We start from the raw sequence: 20348 nt of genomic DNA on the forward strand, positions 1-20348 counted from the left end.
ATTGGTCCATGCAGCTCAACATGTCCAAAAATATGAAGACAAGCGGCTGAGTTCAAAAGGCAGATTAATACCACCCTCGGAATAACTCCGGCTCTGGAAAGAGGCCACACTCCTCTGTCCTCACTGTCAGTTTTACACGGCGAAGATGAAGCTCTCGGCGAACAGCTGTGGGCACCGTCCTGGGCTCAGATTGATGACAATCTGAGAGGTGGTCAAACGAAGAAAGGAGACAAGAAGAACTTTGTGGAAATCTTAGAATCAAGCAAAGAAAAAAGTGAAATAAATAAATAAATCTCAGATAACGCTGATCATAAATATCGGCGTGTTGTCGCAGCCCCGGGCTCTTCTCTCTCTCTCAGTGAGGAGCGTGTGCTGAATGCTCAGCTTCTGTGATGGATCACTGTTCACTTCGTGGGGGGATAAAGAAAAAGAAGAATAAATAAAACAGGAAGTTTTACTCCAACTGCTGTAAAAGAAGTAAAACAAATACAACATTCATTCATTCATTTCCTGCTCAAACACAGTGTCACAAAAAAGAGTCATATTTAAGTAATTATCCCTCACACAATGAGAGGACGTTTTCTGGCGTTACGCCTCGCTGTGATGAATTTGACTTTTGGTCTCAACTCTTCTGGCTCTTTGTTCTCTTATTCATACTCTAACAGGCTCTAATTCCATTAAACATGGGCAAATACAGACGCCATCTCTGAGGCGCCTTAGAAACTACACAGAACTGGGAAGAAAACCCACACGTCTACAAGAGGATGAAAGCATTATGGTCTTTTGTTGTGGTGGTTATTAAGGCCTCAGAGCCGTGTCACAGTGAAAGGGTGTTATTCGGGGGACCTTTAGAGCGCCTTCAGTGAGTTGCAAAGGACAAGCATGCCCTCTAGTGGCCAACATGAGCCTACAAAAAAAAAAAGACCCATTTTTGGCTATGATTAAATATGGCTATGACAAAAATAGCGCAAAAAGAGGGAAAAATATATAAAAATACCATCGTTCGATTCTTTGTTGTGCTTTGAAGTAGATTAATTAATGTCTCAGCAGCTTCCAGACCACATCAAGCCACAAAGGGTTTAAAAGTATGCAGAGCCACAGAAGGACTACAGTCTACCTGTAGAAGTACAAAGTGCCCTTATTGTAATCTTCTGGCCGAGTGTCTTTGTTTCACGGGGTTCCCGGTGCTGTACGTACTGCGTCCCTGACCAAGATGGAGGACTAGTGACCCACACAGTGGCTAGGAACTGTATTAGCCCCTGGCTTTAGAAAAGCGTCCACATATACACAGCTTTATCCCAGCTGACCGCTCTGGAGATGTCCAGCTTTACAAATGACCACAGCGGCCTGTCGGACTTTGGAAAGGGAACCACCGGTAAAATACATCACATACAAGACAGGAAAGATAATTAAATGGCTAAAAGATGTATAGGTGCTCTTAAATATATGTTACATTAATATCCAGCCGTTCCGTCAGCACCAGATTACACCGTTTCTTACCAGAGTCGAGGACAGAGGACGATGTAAATATATTAGCTTTCAAACTGTCATGGGTCCATTGAGTCTGGGTGTGATCCTCTTTGCTTTTTACTACTTTATTAGCTACTAATGTGCAATAAAGTGTCTTCTATTCTGTTTAATAACTACAAGCGCTGTACGGCGGTCTTTCTACTGATTTATAAAACATGTGCCAACAGGTTAGATTTAGTCTAGAATCTGAGAAACCCATATTGTGCAGACTATGCCTACATTATAATAACAGGCTATACACATGAAATCAGAGCTTTACTGCATCGTAATTACAAAGAGAGGGGCTGTTTGTCTGGTTTAGAGCTACAGAAGTAAAAGAAGTAAAAAGTTCATGATGTACATTACACACCACAATGTCAGTGGGAAACACACAGGTCAAGGCTGGGGTCTTTGCTTGATGTGAACCAACGGCTTTCTTCGGAAGCAGCTTCACAAGAACATTGTTGAAACCATTACACACAAAAAACACCCTGCACAACACACAACTACGATATAATACAAATTTAAAGAGCACTGGAAAATGCCCACCTCGCCCTAAGTTGTTTTAGACAGCGAGGAAGTGTAAAGGGTCAACTAAAAAGCAAAATTAATTTAGTTTAAAAATAAATAAACTTTTACTGCTCGGATAAATAGCTTTTTAAAATCCTAGAGGCCCAAGTATTTGGCACAGAATTGTATTCATTCAAAATGTTTTTAGACACAATTTTTCAAGAACCCCAAATCATTTCCCTTCTTTTGGAAATTAGGGAGTGACCTCAACCACCTCCAGGAGGGTGGGTCACGGTCGGGGTCTCGGGGTCTCGGGGTCTCTCTCTCTCTCTCTCTGAAAGAGGAGCCGAGAGGTAATGACCGATCCAGTTTTTTTTTAAACCTGGGGCTGATTTGGAGAAACCACGGTGGTAGATGATGACATTGAGGTCACACCCAGACTCCAGGAGGGCACCATTCATTAGGTACAGCGTCCCCATCTCTGCACCCAGTCGCTGGGATCCACACGGACCTCAGAGCTGTTGGCCCCCAATCACCTCCACCTCGAACAGCCACCCAAGCTTTTCTTTGGACGTCTCCAAACCATGTGCTGGACACAGACCACAACCCTGCTTAGCCACGGTGGATGTGCACGCTCTGGTGTCCTTGCGCTAAAACACAAACGAGCTGTTAATTAGCAGCTAGCCGATTAGGCTAATTATCACCTTATATCTTCAGTCAATCTTTTTGTAATGAATTTAAAGCCGCAGTTCAGAAGCAACGAAAACTCAAGGCAGAAAAGGGAAAATTAAAAGATGCACGTTTCAAAAATGTAATTTGTCTTTTATAGATCCCTGTTGTATAAATGCATTAGCATTCAAACACAGAAATGATGAGAATAAGGAGTGATTCTGAGCTGTTGAACGGTAGTGTGGGCACGAACAAACAGCTTAATACACACACACACAGTCCCCAGCTGTCCCTGAAGGCCTCGAGTCCTGGAGCAATGCCTGGGGCAGTGGAGCAGGAGGCCCAGCTGTGGGCAACAAAACTCGGTCAAACCTTCAGCCCCTCTCTCTCCACCTCCACGCACAACCCCGGTCCCCTCAGCATATTTTCTTCTCTTCCCTGGTTCACTACACTTCTCTCTGGCCCCAGGGCCTTCCTCCTGCGGCCCCTAGACCGTGCAGGGATCAAATTTGGGTCACGGGGCTCTGGGCCTGGCGTCTAGAGACCGTCCATCAAGGCCCATTGCCTGGTGTCAGTGAGGGTGACCAGCGGTGTTTGGATAAGAGGGCCTCCACTGCACAGAGTAGATTTACAGTGGAGCCTTTGGACACAAGCCAGCGACAAATGGTAGAGGCCAGGCCTGAGACTGTGTGGAATGTGTGTGTGTGTGTGCGCTGCAAACACTCAGCTACAAATCCCACATTCAGTAAAACCTCCATTTTCCATTTTTAAAAACAAGTACTGTGTTTATGGGATGTGTAGTGAACTGATCATGTCATAAATACATGGCTTGGATTAAAACAGAGCTGCAATAACTACAGCCAACCACAGGGTGGCGACAGACGTTTGCAGAAAACCACAGCATCCGTGACCCATGACCTGGGCCCTGTCCTCATTCCCCCAAGCCCTAGGTTCCTCTTGAAGTGCACTTCAAAGCAACAGGAGTCAATGCATTCAAGGCCTCAAACTTATATTTTGACATAATAGTTTTCAACTAGATATTTATTAAAACAAAAATAAATACATAACTCCAAACACTTTCCAGTCCATTTCCCTTCAACACAGACAACATCCAGTTATGGTCTAGTGTGATATAAGAGTGTGTGAAACAACAACAAATGTTCTTTGATGTGCAATACAATGGCATACTAAATGCTCAGAGGGGGGCACTAATGAGCAGCTGTGTTGGGGACAGTTAAAGAAACACAAAGCCTTTCAGCTTCAAGTGCGAGTACGGGACACAGCTCAAGAGCTAAACGTCCGATACAATTTCTTTCCTTCTCCCCCCACCCTCTTCCATTCTCTCTGGGCACGTGGACGTCCAAGAACGCTTGTATCTCGTTTAACTGAAATATCGTAGCACTTGAGAGACCATAAAAGAGAAAGGAAGTGTGAGTCTCATAAAAGCATTGTCAAAACATCACAATCACATCAAACCCACGCTAAAATATCAACACGAACACACAGCAAGGACCCTGCACCTCGGGAGAGTTCAGAGATTAAAAGAAAGTGGAAATTGAATTAAGTTTGTACGAATACACAACAACATCATAAAATATTTAAGCCAAATCCCACCGTCTTTGATCAGAACGGATTAGTGCTCGGTACCAAACACTTACGGGAGGAACACATTCCACATACAGCACCTTCTACATCTTTATAGCTACTGTATTAACATTAATAAGACATTTGACGTCCTGATTATATTCAGCGTTGCATTTTAAAGATGGAAGTCGTATGTACATTAACTGATGAGTGCATGAATCTGACATGAACACGACTTCTACAGTCAACTTTAGCTCATGAATGGCTGTTTTGAAGCAGTGCAGTGATAAACATCTAGGATTGCTCTTGATTTTTGGGTTAAATTGTTGTGTACATCTTCATTTAAGGACTATTTACACTGTACTCGTTCTCCACGAAGGTGTGGGGTGTCACCAAATGCAACAATGGAACACAGAAACATCAGGAACACAGCAGCAAATCCAACAAGAACCATTTGAGATATGTACTCAGCATAAATTAAACCTAAAAAAGGATTTGTATTTAAAGCTCCTGCAAAAACTCTGTTTATGAATTTGTTGAGCCTCCGATGACCCCAAGAGTGTCATCTTACAGAATATTCTGGACCACAGGCCTCTACTCAACAAACAAAAGACCAAATAAACACCTCTCAACAACCAGCTATGGTTCCCATCAGCCATTACATGAGCCACCATCACCAAACCTACCATAATCCTACAAAACAATCTACAGCCATCTCCGGAAAGCTCCAGGAGTTAACGCCAGCTTAAGGTAAAACAACCAGAGACTTACCGTGAGCTGTCCACTGTGACCCTGCAATTTAAATAAAACGGGAAAGACGTTATTTAGAGTTAACTGTAGTGAAACAGGCAGAAAAGTGAATGGGTGCAGAAAAGCTACAGTAGACTCACCTGATGTTGTGTACAGTGATCTCCGTTTGCTTTAGATCAATCCAAGATGGCCGACACCTGAGCGAAAATAAAACGTCCTATTAGTCTAGACCTTGGTCTGCAGTGAGATTCAACAAACACCATAATCTTCGACATGAAATGGGACACACTGGAGCAATTTAACACAAGCACAAGGTCATTATACTGCGTTGGCTGCATAGAAGGGACAAGAGCTTTGGGCCTTTCTCTGGAATAATGGAGTACCATTTAATCATCCATGTTAGTTAAGTTAGTTTAGTTGTCTACAGCTCTACCCCATCAGTGAATCTGTCCCAATCACACACGGTGCCACCAGCATTGAGAGCCAAGGGACAAACACATGCTTCGTCCTAACCGTGAGGCCAACCCACCACTTCTTTTTAAACAACTGTTTAAGGAACACAACTTAAAAGGGGAATGGAAACCGCCCAGAACTGCCACATTAACTAAAAGACACTTGTTACCTAGCACTATGAACAGTGAGATGTCAAACCATCCAGACAGTGAGGTAAACTCTATTTCGAGTAACTCCTGGCCTCAGATGGTACCCTGGATTGAATTATTTTGACAGGAACGTGGATAAACAAAAGGGAATGCTTTCTAGGCTGGGATTGGTTAATGATATCTGGCTTCCTGTGCTGCCATTGGCTTGTAGTGTCTCGTTTGTCTCAAATGTCACTTCAGATTCTTCTATTCTGGTCTCTGGCTGATCTGAGTCCTCTCTGAACTTCATGAACCTTGTCATAGTTTAGCTTTTAGAGTCTTGAACCTATACACTGTATATAAACATAAGTACACCTTACCTTTTAGACAGAATACGGCTGGTTATTCCCCAGTTTGCAGAGAGTCTGCTGCTCAAGTCTGTGTTTGTCACCCTCTAACTCCAACCTGATTGACCTCATAAAGCTCTAGATCATTAGCCAGTGATGAGGCTCAGGTGCAGTTGAGAAACACTGCGTTAGATCCATTACTGATGGAGGGGAAAGCTGCAGAAACACAGCATGCTATAAATCTGTCTCGTGCTCTACAATTACTGTCACTGAAAATGCATAAAACTGAATGTGTTTTATTAAATTATTAATGGAAATGCATTGCTCTGTTCATTCCCAGAAAATATTTAACACTGGTTTTGCATCTAAATGAAACATTTAACATCAATTGGCTTTAACTCTGCTGCCATTAAAGTGACTTGTCTTTGCTGGGATTGTTTGGTAATGTCTTGTATCTTGTGCTGGAAATGGATTGGTGATGTCTTGCTCACTTATTTTAGAATAGATACTTTTAACACAACAAAGTTTAACTAAGAATAGAATATAAAGAAATACACATAACCACACACTTGTTGTTCAACTGTTTTAAAGCTACATTTTATTTACGCTAGAATTTAGCACATATTTTATTGTGAAGAAACTATACACAAGTTTGTTTATTAAATTATTATGCATCAGTGCATGTTTTTAACCCTCTTATTGCTGGTATTTTAAGGTGTTGTGGTGGGTGGTGGGAGGTGTCACTACCACACAGCTCTGGGCCTACGGGGGCCATGACTCAGGCCTGGTATTTTATACATGCATCCATTTCCTAGCCACTTGAGCTACGCTTGTGCGCTCCTGGTGCCATTCCCAAGTCCCAGATGAATAGGTTGGTTGCATTAGAAAGGGTAAAGCCTTTGTAAAACCTGTGCCAAGTCTCTCGCAGGAGAAGCCAGAAGTGGAACCACAATAAGTATTAATTATTAATATATTAAAGCTAACAATAATATATTGATTGGCAAGTTTTGCTAGTTTGGAAACATGGGGGCGGGTCTTAGATGGGGCTTACACTTGTAAAGGCAGATTTTACCCTTCTTTGCTGGGTGTGTGAATTCTTGTTAGGCCCAAAACATTGATTCTAAATAAATGTCTGCCCCCTGTTGGAACCAGGAGTAAATGCATATTTATAGATTAGGTGTACAGTACATTTTAAAATGATGTATACGACGTATAAATTGTCTCTACTTTGTTCATTTTATGGGACATAGTTTAGGTTTTGTTTCTTTGGTTTTGTTTAGTTTTGTTTTGTTTTTTTTTTAAATAAAATGACAGTTGTCATCAATTGTTTTTTTTTTTTTAATTCACAATTGTTACCATAAAACAACAAAAGAGCAGGAGGATGTTTGATTGTTGAATTATAATTTTACATTTCACAACACACCTGTTAAAACATATTTGCACACCTAATAAAAAATATAAATATATATTTATTATTTTTTAGAAAAGTCCAAAAAGCTAATAATAGCACCTGAAACTACGGACACTGGAAGCCTGTGCTAGCATTTCTCCTGCGGTGTTGCTATCAGTGTGTGAAGAGTGGGAGAAGAGGGTTGCACTGACAATCAACACAATGGGCCGCACTTTGAACACATTTTATAAGTGGTCAGAAACCTGTAAATAACTCATGAAAGAATAAAGTTACGTTAAAACCAAGCACACCATTGTTTTTCTTGTGAAATTCCCAATAAGTTTGATGTGTCACATGACCCTCTTGCCTTGTTTTGGAAAAAACAAAAGTTTGATCCAAAATGGCCGCCATTGTCACCACCCATCTTGAGAAGTTTCCCTCCTCCCATATACTAATGTGCCACAAACAGAAAGTTAATATCACCAACCATTCCCATTTTATTAAGGTGTATCCATATAAATGACCCACTCTGTGTATTCCAGATGTTAAAAGAGGACAGATTTGGGTGCGTTAAATAGTGTTGTACCTTTGTTGTTATAAGATTGCATGTGTCCTCATTAGACTACTGTCTAAATAAAGTGCGCCCCCTCTTGAATCCAGGAATTAAATGCACATGTATTTCCAGCCTTGTCACACAAACAGGCTTCATCAAGGTAAGAGCAGAGAGCTGCTTTCTCTTCCCCTCACATCCCCCTCGATAAAGCTGTCAGAGTGACCTGGACTGGGCAGTGAAGGAGATCACTTTCAGCTTTAACAGCCTCTCTGAGCCTCAACTGTACTTAACTGGCTCTGAAAGAAAGCCTGTGTTTCCCTGCCATCACTGACATGAAAAAGAGAGCCATGTGGAACTGGTGTAATCGTGTTACAGAGGCCTGCTTCTCTAACTCAGCTGCGGTGATGGAGTCGGGGGTGGGGGGTTGTTAGCTCCTTGTTCCCAAAGTGTTGAAAAACATGAAGATTTATTGCATTTGGCTTATGCATTTTTTTCAAAACTGACTTAACATTTTAATAATCTTTTAGATGCAAATGAACATGGAGTTTGGAGTCTTGCCCAAGAACTCTTATTTGTAGAGTGATGTTTCTGCCCAAGCTGTGAACTGAGCCTGATACGTGAGGACAGGGGGTACTACCCCATGATGCTTTATCAACCAAAGCCAGCTCTGAATGACTCTGTTAACCTTTTAATGACTGAATTACTCGGAAGGAAAACACGCAGAAAAGGTGGAATTCCCTTGAAATCAACACTATTTAATATGTTTACCTTAAAGGAACAGTATGTAATATTTTTACCTAAAAATTACAGCTTCAAAATCATTGTGATGATTCACTGACCTGTAACAGGGAGAATAGAGCCTCTGGTGTCCCTAGTGTGGGCTCACCACTGCAGAAACTGCACTATGTACGTTTGGGAGGAGGGTTGGTATAGTGCTGTAAAAGTAATTTATATTTACCTTTAAAGGAACACTAGGTGAGATTTTGCTCCTGGGCTCCCCTTAGTGTCATTAATATTCACAGCTGCACTGAAATCAATATAAAGTGGGGTGGTTTCCTACCCTCCTCCAAACTTACATAGTGCTGTTTCTGCAGTGCTGAGCCCACACAAGGGACAACAGAGGCTCCATTCTCCCTATTACAGGTCAGTGAAGCATCACAATGATTTGGAAGCTGTAATTTTTAGGTAAAAAATATTACATACTGTTCCTTTAAGGTTAGTGGAGGATGGGAACACCCCACAAAGTTATGACCATGGTGGAATATGAATACACAACCTTGTGCGTTTGAGCCCTGATACGCCACGTCCAGTCCCTAGTCATAACTCTGCTGTCTGTTTACCCTTGAGTCACCATCACAGCAGTGCCCTCAGCTCCCCCTGCAGAGAACTGCTTTAACGCGGCCTGCTCCAATCAAGATAGACCTACTTTAAATGTAGACGAGGCCGCAACCTCATCCAGAAGTTCATGTTTAAATGTTTAAAAAGTAGCTATTTCGGTTCATTTTCTTTTCTAATTTCTCTGAGGAAGAATATATTTAAAGGGAAGGTGCTTCTTCTGCATCCGGGTGTGGTGTTGCATTTCTGTGATATGACGATACTGATTAACTGCACTTATTTAAATGAACTCGGCCCTGATTGGCGACATCCCTCATGTTGAAAAGCATTGCCAATGGAAGTGGGATTCTCTGTGAGCCTAAGGCTACCACACTCAATGCACAGTGTTGGCTTGAGGGGGTGAAAGCTCTCAGGCATTGGAGAGTGGAGCAGTGAGACTGTGTTCTCTGGAGTAAGAGAGCATCATCCAATACATTTAGGAGAAGACAGAGTGGGGTTTATGATCCAGAACTAACCCAGCAGTATCTGTATACACAGGAAAGTGTTGGGGGTGTGGGGTCAGTCTCCATTTTGCCACCGTGTCTGAACTTCAGGCCGACAGCCACAAAGAACGAGACCTCTAACTGATATTAAAATCACACAAGACATTTAATAAAAGGTATAAATGAACTAACATGGGAAACCTGTGTACATAGAGGTCTGTAAACGGTCCTCCAGCAACCTGCTGTTGCATCCATGCCAACGAGATGACCATCTGGTAGAAATTAGCCCAATATGTTCACGACTAAGGCAAACCGGTGGCCTGCTGCCCTAATGTTTGCAAAAGGTAGTAACATCAGAAAAAAAGTGAGTTAAATTTCCACTGACGTAATGTGAACACTGTGTAAAATGTAACATGTTCCAAAAACATTTCCCTCCCATTTATTTGATGAATGTGGCTGTGCAGAACACGTTGTGGGATATTTCTTCTGGATACTTCCGCTTTGATACACAATGTCTATGGAATAAAAATGATGCAGGGCTTAAGACTCATACCCCACTCTCCCAGGTTCCCTCAGAGCAATCTCAGGCCCCTAAAAGGCCTTTTTTTATTTGAATTATAATAAAGTGTGCAAAAGACAGAGACCACCCCTTATTATTTTCATTTCTACTCAAGATGACCGTTAAATATGGTCATAAAATAAGTATTTAATATCCACTCTGTCCATTCCCCGTATTCAGTTCTGAAAAGAGATTTGCTGAGATGTTTTCCAACATGTTTTTCCCTCGTGTAATCACAAACACACTGGGTGATGTTGAGGTGTGGGCTTTGGGGCGGTCAGCCCATTGTTCTGAGAACATTCATTAATTCATTACCTGTAACCCTTATACAGTTCAGGGTTGTGATGGGTCCGGAGCCTACCCGGAGACATTGGGCGTCCTTCACAGGGCAACACACACATTAACAGCTACGGACACTTTTGAGTCCCCAATCCACCTACCAATGTGTGTTTTTGGACCATGGGAGGAACCCGGAGCAGCCGGAGGAAACCCACGCAGACACAGGGAGAACACACCACACTCCTCACAGACAGTCACCCAGAGGAAACCCACGCAGACACAGAGAGAACACACCACACTCCTCACAGACAGTCACCCGGAGGAACCCCACGCAGACACAGGGAGAACACACCACACTCCTCACAGACAGTCACCTGGAGGAAACCCACGCAGACACAGAGAGAACACACCACACTCCTCACAGACAGTCACCCGGAGGAAACCCACACAGACACAGGGAGAACACACCACACTCCTCACAGACAGTCACCCGGAGGAAACCCACGCAGACACAGAGAGAACACACCACACTCCTAACAGACAGTCACCCGGAGGAAACCCACGCAGACACAGGGAGAACACACCACACTCCTCACAGTCACCCGGAGGAAACCCACGCAGACACAGGGTGAATACACCACACTCCTCACAGACAGTCACCCGGAGCGGGAATCGAACCCACAACCTGCAAGTCCCAGGAGCTGTGTGACTGCGACACCTACCTGCTTCAACACCGTGCCGTCCCCGAGAACATCAACAGCCTTTTTATTTTAGTGTCATTTTGTCCACTTTACACACTGACGTGGTGGTGGTGTGTTAGTGTGTGTTGGGTTAGTATGAGTGGATCAGACACAGCAGTGGTGCTACAGTTTGAACACACTCTGTTAGGCACAACTACCTCATTGGTCAACCATGTAGATGTAAACCCAGAGATCGACTATCAGTGATCAGCCATGACACTGGGTCCAGCACTGCTGTGTCTGATCCACTCTACACCAGCACAACACACACTAACACACCACCACCACGTCAGTGTCACTGCAGCGCTGAGAATGATCCACCACCACGTCACACCTGCTCTGTGGGGGTCCTTTTGGAGTCCTGTTTAATGAAGAACAGGTATGGAGAGTTAGAGCAGGAAAAACACTACCTGTGTGATGAGTGGAGGTTAGAAACAATGAGGTGATTTTAAAGCTGGTGCTGATTAGTCTTTATAAACACCTCCAGAAAATGACTAACCTTTATTTAACAGCACTTTTCACTGGAAATAAAATGAATTAAAAACAGTCTCTGACTAAAACCATGGCCAGCACTGTGTTTACGCGTTACACACGCTTCCATCTTTTAATTTCTGCAAAACGCTTAGGCTAGCCTTCGCCGTCATCTCCAGGCGGGGACAGTAAAAGTCAGGGGATTGATTTACATAGATAACAGGTAGGCTTTTGCATGCTTGCCTTCGCTCCGTATTCTCATCAGCTTTGATAAGTGTGACAGAGTGGACAGGTTCATTAAAGCAGGTGCCAATCAGCGGCAGAAATCCATGAGCTTAAAAGCCAGCAATAAAAGATGCTTTAAAATTAGGCCCAAAACAGGGTCTTGTTCTCTCCAACACACACACAAAAGACCATCCTGCATCCTCGCTGAACCAATGTCACCATAAAGATACAGAACGGCAGGGATTTAAGCAAGGCCAGAGGTGGCCAGTTATTCCTAATGGCACAAGCAACAGAACACACTCAATTACAGCGGCCTAACAGCGACTTGACGGCACAAGCCGGACGCGGTTAGCCGAAGAGAAACAAAAACGCTCTGGCAATCCCATTAGCATGTTGGGCGCTTGCCAACCACACTCTGCATTATGTTCTATGGCAGACAAATTGGCAGTCAGAATGATGCTGTGAAGGGGGCTAATTGCTTGAGTGCAGGGTTAGTCTGTTTTTCATGTGAAGCTCCGGCGCACAGGGGAGGGACGGGCCGTTCGGAGGGGATTTACCTGCTCGAGCACAGACCCTTCAGCACTTTAAAAACACAGTACTGTGATGTGTGGCCCCATTCAAACCTAACATCTCAACATTCGGTTCTGCTTTTCACGTCAAAGCCAGCGTTTTAATTCACGAGCGACTTAAACAATGCGGCCTGTCTGGGATTTTTCCTTTTCGGCATGTTTTATGAGCTCTCCCCTGTCCCCGGGAAATGATAGCCCCGGCGATGCTTACTCTTCAGCCAATAAATTAGGCCGACCTGGCGGATGGAGGGCGTCTGATAAAGAACAATCTAAACAAAGTCTAAAAGGACGCTCGGAAAGGTCTGGGATGTTGGTGCTCGCTGTATTCACCACCACGTACACACTGCAGTCCATAAAGCAATTGCCTCCATTTTGTGAGCTGCTCTTATGATACTAACTATACACAGCTAGCTTTCAGTGCTAGCATTGCTGGGTAAAGTGTTTCTGTTAAAAACGTGTGGATGTTATTGTGCTACATGCTACTATGCTACATTCCATTTACCTCAGAGGTTCAATGTCAGAGCTGGGAATGACCACTCTGTCTTCAGTTAAACGTTCAGAAATGTGCGCTAGGATTTCATTGTTAGCTTGTTGTCGGTTAGCATTGTTAGCGATACCAGTTGATAACAGCGCATTGTGTGATATTTTACGCATCAAACATCATGGAAACGCGTCCACAAACAGCAGTCAGGTAGTAATGTGTGTAATACTGATTTACTGAGCCACTAATAGATGAAAGCACTAATAAACTGTACGACTGTAACACAGTATACACGGCAGTGACTACACACTGTGGATTCGCAACTCGGGAACCGGTGAGGCTCCCCTGACATTCTGAGAAGGAAATCCACCTGGTGGGGGCGCTCTATTTGAAATGCCCTGCTCTGAGCTTGGAAATGGGCCAATGCACTGCGATGAACTAGCACCCAGTCCTGGGCGAGTTCCTTCTTTTGTCTGTGGCGCAGTGGAACTGTGTTCTCCTCTGTGAGAACAACAATAGTCATCCAACATTAGTACCTCATTAATGCTCATAGCAGAATGCCGTTAAATCCTCACAGACATGTTCCACCGCTTCTCACAGCGGTTCTTGCGTGTCTTTTTGACTTTTAAATGTGCAGCTTTGGCTTGGGCTTGTTTGTGATCTATGGTCTTTACCTTATTTCTACAAACACACACACACACACACATACACACAATGCTGGTGTGTGTTCCAGACTTATTAACAGCCTCTCGGGCCTAATCCCTGGAGTTACAGCAATCCCACTGCACCACAGAGGTGTAATTTACAGCAACCACCAGAGGTGGACGTGGTCAGGCACAGGGCGTCCGTCAAGGTAAAACGTCCCTGCGAGGCTTCTTCTTTTTTTTTTTTCCTGCAAACTAATGGCACTTCTTTGCAGCCGAGCAGCTTGGCCGGGCCATTTGTACTTCTGATAAATCATCCGACGCCTCTCGTCTGCGTCCGGAATAGCTCCTTTCAGAGAGGAAGGTCAGGGGCTACATTCCAGGCCAAGGGTGATACTGCAGCAGTCTAAATTAAGTGCCCAGAGGTGGTAGAATGCTGGTCAGCAATAGCTTCAGAGGTGGACTTTGCTTTTGGCCTGGGCCATGCTGCTTTGAGCTTATGGAAAAATGCAGCAAAGCAGCGCCGGTGGGTTTTCATATCGCAGTATGTGACTTATTGGCGTTTCCATCATTTGTTTACATAGCTAATGGAAAGGGAAAGAACCCCGAAGAAGATTCCATGGCCCAGACCCGGTAGGCAGAATGCAGGAGAGAGATAGAGGGAGCGAGTGAAAGGTGATCTTTTTCATTTACATCATCTGCAGGTCATGACGGTTCAAGTTCACACACAGGGCAAGGCAGGGCTTTACTCTGTATGGAGACACACACACACACACACACACACACACACATTCCTTCTGCTGGCTTCGCTATGTAAATAGAAGAGAAGTCTGATGAAGCCGAGGATCTGGAGAGGAATATTTTATTCTTTCTCTGTGGGAAGGGCTTGAGGAGCTGCAGACTGGGTGTGCTTGGGTTCCTAAGAGAAGGCCTGGTCATCCTTCTGCGTAAAGAAAGCAAGAAGATCCATCATCCTGTAGCATCGCTTCTTACAGGATAATATGCTAACACTCATTAATATCGCTTAGATGTTAAACACTCTCTTCTAGAGAAGCTTGAAAAGCCAGGATTGTTCCCAGTGGCTGATAAAACCATACGACTGCAGCCTTTATAAAACTCCCCAAAAAAGATATTACCTTAAATTATTAGGAATAAAATTCCAAAGACATTGTTTTGAGTTATATTTTAAGCCTCAAATACATTTTGTTAATTCGTGGTGGAGTGATACGTGCAGTGTGTTCTAAGGCAAAATAGTCCCCAGATCAACAGTACTGTTTCAGACACAGAACCATTATTAACTTTCAACATCAGCTCAGCTTCCAGGACATCTATTCCCCTTCCTCTCGATTAGCATAACTAGCAATACCTTTAAGAGCAGAAATCGACGTGTTATTGTCTTGTCCACAGAGCTGAAGCCCTTTTACTATATGGGGCAAGTTTCAATGCTCTTTTGTTCCGAAGAGAATAGGCTGAACACTAGCTGTAACAGAAAGAGGGTTAATGGTTATACAATATGCTCCACTGCAGTGGGGGCATTTGGGTCAACCCTTGGTCACATAAAAAAAAAAAGAAAAAGAATTTTTTTAAAAATGCATTTCCGTATTTCCACCTGCTGGGGGCGCTGCAGACTTTGAACTTGACCACGAGGTTCGCATGCCCTCTGCATTATCAACAGTGTTGAGCTGGTTGTTACTGCTGCATGGGGGCTTTACAGTAGAAAAATACCCCATTTTCTTAATTCATAAACCAAAAAAACTAAGCTGAAACGCTACAAAACGTCAGGAGCCACAAAGACAGGTCGGTGGTGTGTGCAATTAACACAACCTGGGAATGAAAAAGAGGACCGTCAATGCACTGAGGATAACGGATCATATCTGAGACGGCCACTAAAGGCACTGTAGGCCAAGGCACAGGGTCATTAGAGCGCCCCTAATAAGATGGTGTCCATTTAGCCATTGGGCCATTACTGCAAACAGTGCTAATTAGGCCTCCAGCACAGGGACAAAAAGTGAGGAGGGTGGTGGAGAGGAGAGGACAGCAAGAGAGAGAGAGAGAGAGAGAGAGAGATGGAAGAGTGGGTGGTGGGGGGGTCTAGGTCTTTGATTACAGTAGGAACAACATTTGCCACGGTCGCCATAACGATCCTGAAAGCTCTCATGCTCCCTCTCACTCTCCCTCCCTCTCTCTCTCCTGTTACAGACCGAGTTTAATCAATACACCGTCCTTCATCCTGCATTCGGGCCTGACCTTGGCGGGCTTTTGTCTCCGTTTCGGGGGCAGAGAGCACACGCAGGCAGTCACAGGCTGAGCAGAAGAAACAATGGTCCCCAGCAAAGCCCCTCCATGCCAAGAAAACCCTGAGCATCCAAAACAGCTCATTAGGAGCCTAATGAATCATATGTTTATTAGGTTTCCTTATCTTAGCCTAATGAACTGACGCAGCGCTCGGGCTCATTTGCGAAATTACTGGACGCACTTAAGAAGGCAAGAGGTGTCGACAGCCGCCGTGGACATACTGCCGTCGTCCAAACCGGAACGGCTGCTTCAGGATGAGAGTAATTAATCGTAGCGTAACCTGATGGAAAGGATGGTCAAGCAAAGACCAGATACCAGTCAGATACACCACTCTCACTGACCTGCAGATTCATATGCCACTGTCCTCAGACACTAATGAGATAATTATTTTAAAAGACATTAAAGTATCTTCGCCTCAGATTTCGTTTTGTACGAGGACTTTACTGTATTTTTACGTAAACCAACACGCCACGAGTAACTGGACGTACACACAGCGTCTTCGGGAACAACACTCTGCAAGGCATCGTTCATTCACCTTCTGTATCCATTTCCTTTGGATTAGGATGCATCCCATAAACACGGTCATTCACGTGAAATCACAACCATAACGAATTCAAACTGATTGAGGGATTCACGTATTTCCGGCCAATCTTCTTTAACTCCACACTGCACCAGTAAGACCCTGTGCATCCAATGGTTCAAACACTGTGTCCTGAAGGCGGTGCCGTGTATCAGGACGACAACGCACCAATACACACAGCGAGACTGGTGAAAGATTGGTTTGATGAACATGAAAGTGAAGTTGAACATCTCCCATGGCCTGCACAGTCACCAGATCTAAATATTATTGAGACACTTTGGGGTGTTGTGGAGGAGCGAGTCAGGACACGTTTTCCTCCACCAGCATCACGTAGAGACCTGGCCACTATCCTGCAAGAAGAATGGCTTCAAATCCCTCTGACCACTGTGCAGGACTTGTGTATGTCATTCCCAAGACCAACTGACGCCGTATCGGCCGCAAAAGGAGGCCCTACACCACACTGATAAATTACTGTGGTCTACAACCAGGTGTTTCACTGTCATTGTCCAACCCCTGTACTTTAAGATACATTTTCTCTTGTGACGTGAGGTTTGAGTGAACGCTGATAACGGCAGGTATGTTTAATGCTTGTAGAAACCATGAAGAGAAGTGGTTCACACAGGAAGTCACGCAGGGGATGAAAAGAATTTATTGCACCAGGTTATGTTCATATTATAACAGCAATACAAATCTTACAAAAAGGTCAATGTGAAACAAAAACATGAATGTGGAGAACTACAACATAATACCCACAGCAAACAATAACTTCCACTTGTTCCAAAACTCAGATCTTTTACATCTTCCTCTTCTGTGTGCTGATGTATAACACTAGAGAAGAAAAAAAAAAAAAAAAATTAATTCGTTAATAAGAGGACACTGATTCAACAATGCAGTAGTCGCTGGTTTGGCAGCCATTTTAATGAGGACCAATTTAGGTTGATTTCATCTGATTATAACAATCCAACAGCGCTGTTCGTTTACCATTGCTTTCTTTACACAATCTTCATGACTGTCCAGCACAGCTACTTCAACTCAATATTTAAGCCATCTGTGGGCTTTGTGATCTGCTCTACTGGAGGGAAATAGGAAACCGCGAGTTCCAAACGGTAGCAAAACTGGACGGTTAAACACAAAAACAGATTTAAAAGCTTTACTTCTGAGGAGCTGATGGTTTTGTACTCCTCCAAAATGAGTTTGGCAAGTGCTTGATTTATCATCTCATTCACAGGTGATGCTCACACACACACACACACTTGCCAAATTGAGATTGAATCCAGGAAGAGAAATGCCTTGAAAATTAAGATACAGCAGGGGGTAAAAAGACCATGTTTGTGCCTGAGTACTAATACTCTGTGTATTTGATGTGAAGGTTTCAATGCTAAGATTCCTGTCATCCATTTGCATCTGTTAGAAACTGATAGCAATAAATGCTAACTAAAATTTTAAATAGAAATCTTTTTTTTAAAAAACAAAGGCAGTTTCTTATATCAATATCAATTTCATTGTAGTAGCCACCAGTACGACTCTCTCAACACCCATCCCCACAAGTGTTGATGCACGTGTACATGAGGTCAAACCTGGACTAGGGATTTGAATAAGAGCCAAAACCAACTGCAACGAAAAACCAATAACTGTCTTCACAATTATTGAATCAACCTACCATTGTTTCCTCTGAGAAATGCATCGCCATACTTATTCTTCAGCTGGCCATTGACGTACTCCTCCGTCTGCTCCACGGCGATGTTCATGTAGCCATCAAGGCAAGCCAGAACACCTGGGGACAAATATCCTTAAGGTAAACTGCAGCGATTCAGTTACAGAGGATTATCTAATATTTAACCCCCACTGAGAAAGTGGTGCAGGCTGCTGAGGCTGAGCAGTCCTGTTTTTGAACAAATAAAACAACAGTAACAGCTCCTTTTAAATATGCTACCACTTAGGAATCGTTATTGTTCGGAGATGTTTTTGGGAAATCCAGCCCTGAGTCGGACCTTTATGGTTCTCCAACAGTTGATTAAAGAGTACACTTTGGCACATGGTCATTTTCAGAATGAGAAATGATAAAATTGCATGGATAATGGGCGCAGCATCGACGCTCTTGCCCAAAGTTTAACGGTATATGGGGAACTCCACCCAGTGTTTTTACCTCTGTAGTCCACTCCTGAATTTAGTTTCACCACCACTGGCCTTCCAATGATCTGCTTCAGGAAGTCACTCGGGGTCTGCTTCCGGAGACTCATTTTCACTAGCAGACGAAATAAAAATAAAGAAATAAATGAAATCACACGTCTGAGCTGAGGATTGAACAGTAGAACACAGTAAAGTCAGCTGCTTGATGACAATTACATCTCTCACTAAACTCTTCAATCACATCAATGTGTTCCATTCTGACTTTCTTTATCCAGAGCTGGGCATTTTACATCACACCATCAATTTACATCTTAATTTGTTCATTTTACACGAAAAAGAATAAAACTCTGCAGTTTATAAAAATGTTCAGACAACGTAGAGAATATTTAGGACCTAGATATCTTCTCTAGAAAATAATAGAATTTCCTATTCTTATAAATCCTTGTAATTAATCCACAAAAACACACTACAGAACAACATCTCTTTCAAACACTGGTCGCCTCTGTTTGTAAATTTGTCCAATTCTGCAGCAAACAGAGGCTCAATTTGGGCGCTATATTGGAATTCTGAGTTCCACCTTAAATGTAGCCGGAATGCTAGAATTCAACCAGCCGCGGTAAACGACACTGCAGCGCTATTTAAGGTGGAACTGAGAATTCCAATAAGCAACTTGAGAATACGGCGCAAACCTCAGCTCCTTCGTTAAAAGAAAGACAGATGCTATGGGTCTAAAGCAGGTATTGTGCTGTAAACTTAACAGCGTCTGAAGCTTCGTTATTAAAATTTAAATTAAACGTTTAAATTCTTTTAAATTTTAAATAGCCGATCTGTACTCACATTAGCTTCGCGGCTACAACGTTTACAGCGCGTCTCGGTGTTGTTAGTCTCCAGCCAATCAGCTGCCGAGATAAAGTTTGTAATACAGGTGCTGTCGAGGGACATTTCAGCTTAAGCGTTTCAAAGTGTGCAGTCCTGTTTTTGTACGGCTACTGAAAATGTTTTCTTTATTTTGCTTTCAAAATTTTGATATCAGATGACCCTCTGGTCATCGATTCTACACCTAAATTCAGCCCTCTTCGTTAATTATTAGGTTTAAACACATCTTTTTGCTTTAGCACTGTAAATGCTAACGTCTATTTGTTTTGATTGTGAGATATTGTGTGCTTATTTTTATATAATATAAGAATTTTGTGCAGCACTTTATTGAGACTGTCTATAAATAAAGTGTACATATAAAATTACATATTTATAAGTTACTTCTTGGAAAACTATAATATTTCTTAATGCTTTAAGTAGATGTAAATCTACACCTTCTTCATTCAGTACAGATGGATCTTTGAATATATCTATCTCTATCTCCACTAACCCCTCAGTTCACGTTTACCTGAAAAGCCCCGCTCTGCAAGTTGACGTGATTGGGTCCTTAGGTTTATGATGTAAAATAACCCTGGCAGTTAAATGCACCTATGAGACTCTTTGGCTACTTAATATTCTAGCTTCTAAACATCACCACACTGACATGCTAACAATAACTTAACTTACAATAATCAAATAAGATATTCTTCTGTTGCAAATAAATCCAGGAAATAAACAGATTATGCACTACATTATGTTCTCTGTTGACGTAATTAGAAAAATCAGTGAAACCTAATTTAACAAGGGATG

The 20348-nt window shown here is 43.0% G+C and overlaps 1 protein-coding gene and 1 long non-coding RNA gene across 2 annotated transcripts; both read right to left on the bottom strand.

Annotated features, from left to right (window-relative positions):
* Positions 1-1673: 1673 nt before the first annotated feature.
* LOC136706114 (uncharacterized) lies at positions 1674-6078 on the bottom strand. Its single transcript, XR_010804119.1, has 4 exons — positions 5984-6078; positions 5163-5219; positions 5044-5064; positions 1674-2669 (listed from the first exon to the last, which is right to left on the bottom strand). It is a non-coding gene; the product is annotated as an uncharacterized lncRNA (long non-coding RNA).
* An 11085-nt stretch (positions 6079-17163) lies between these two features.
* Positions 17164-19616, bottom strand: lsm6 (LSM6 homolog, U6 small nuclear RNA and mRNA degradation associated). The gene is made up of 4 exons (XM_066679897.1): positions 19521-19616; positions 18700-18798; positions 18214-18327; positions 17164-17381 (listed from the first exon to the last, which is right to left on the bottom strand). Exons 2-4 carry the CDS (start codon positions 18791-18793, stop codon positions 17347-17349), a joined length of 243 nt encoding a protein of 80 aa, XP_066535994.1. The 5' UTR covers positions 18794-18798; positions 19521-19616; the 3' UTR covers positions 17164-17346.
* Between the last annotated feature and the right edge of the window lie 732 nt (positions 19617-20348).

The sequence above is a fragment of the Hoplias malabaricus genome, chromosome 8 (assembly GCF_029633855.1).
Source record: "Hoplias malabaricus isolate fHopMal1 chromosome 8, fHopMal1.hap1, whole genome shotgun sequence".
In the NCBI taxonomy this organism is placed as follows: domain Eukaryota; kingdom Metazoa; phylum Chordata; class Actinopteri; order Characiformes; family Erythrinidae; genus Hoplias; species Hoplias malabaricus.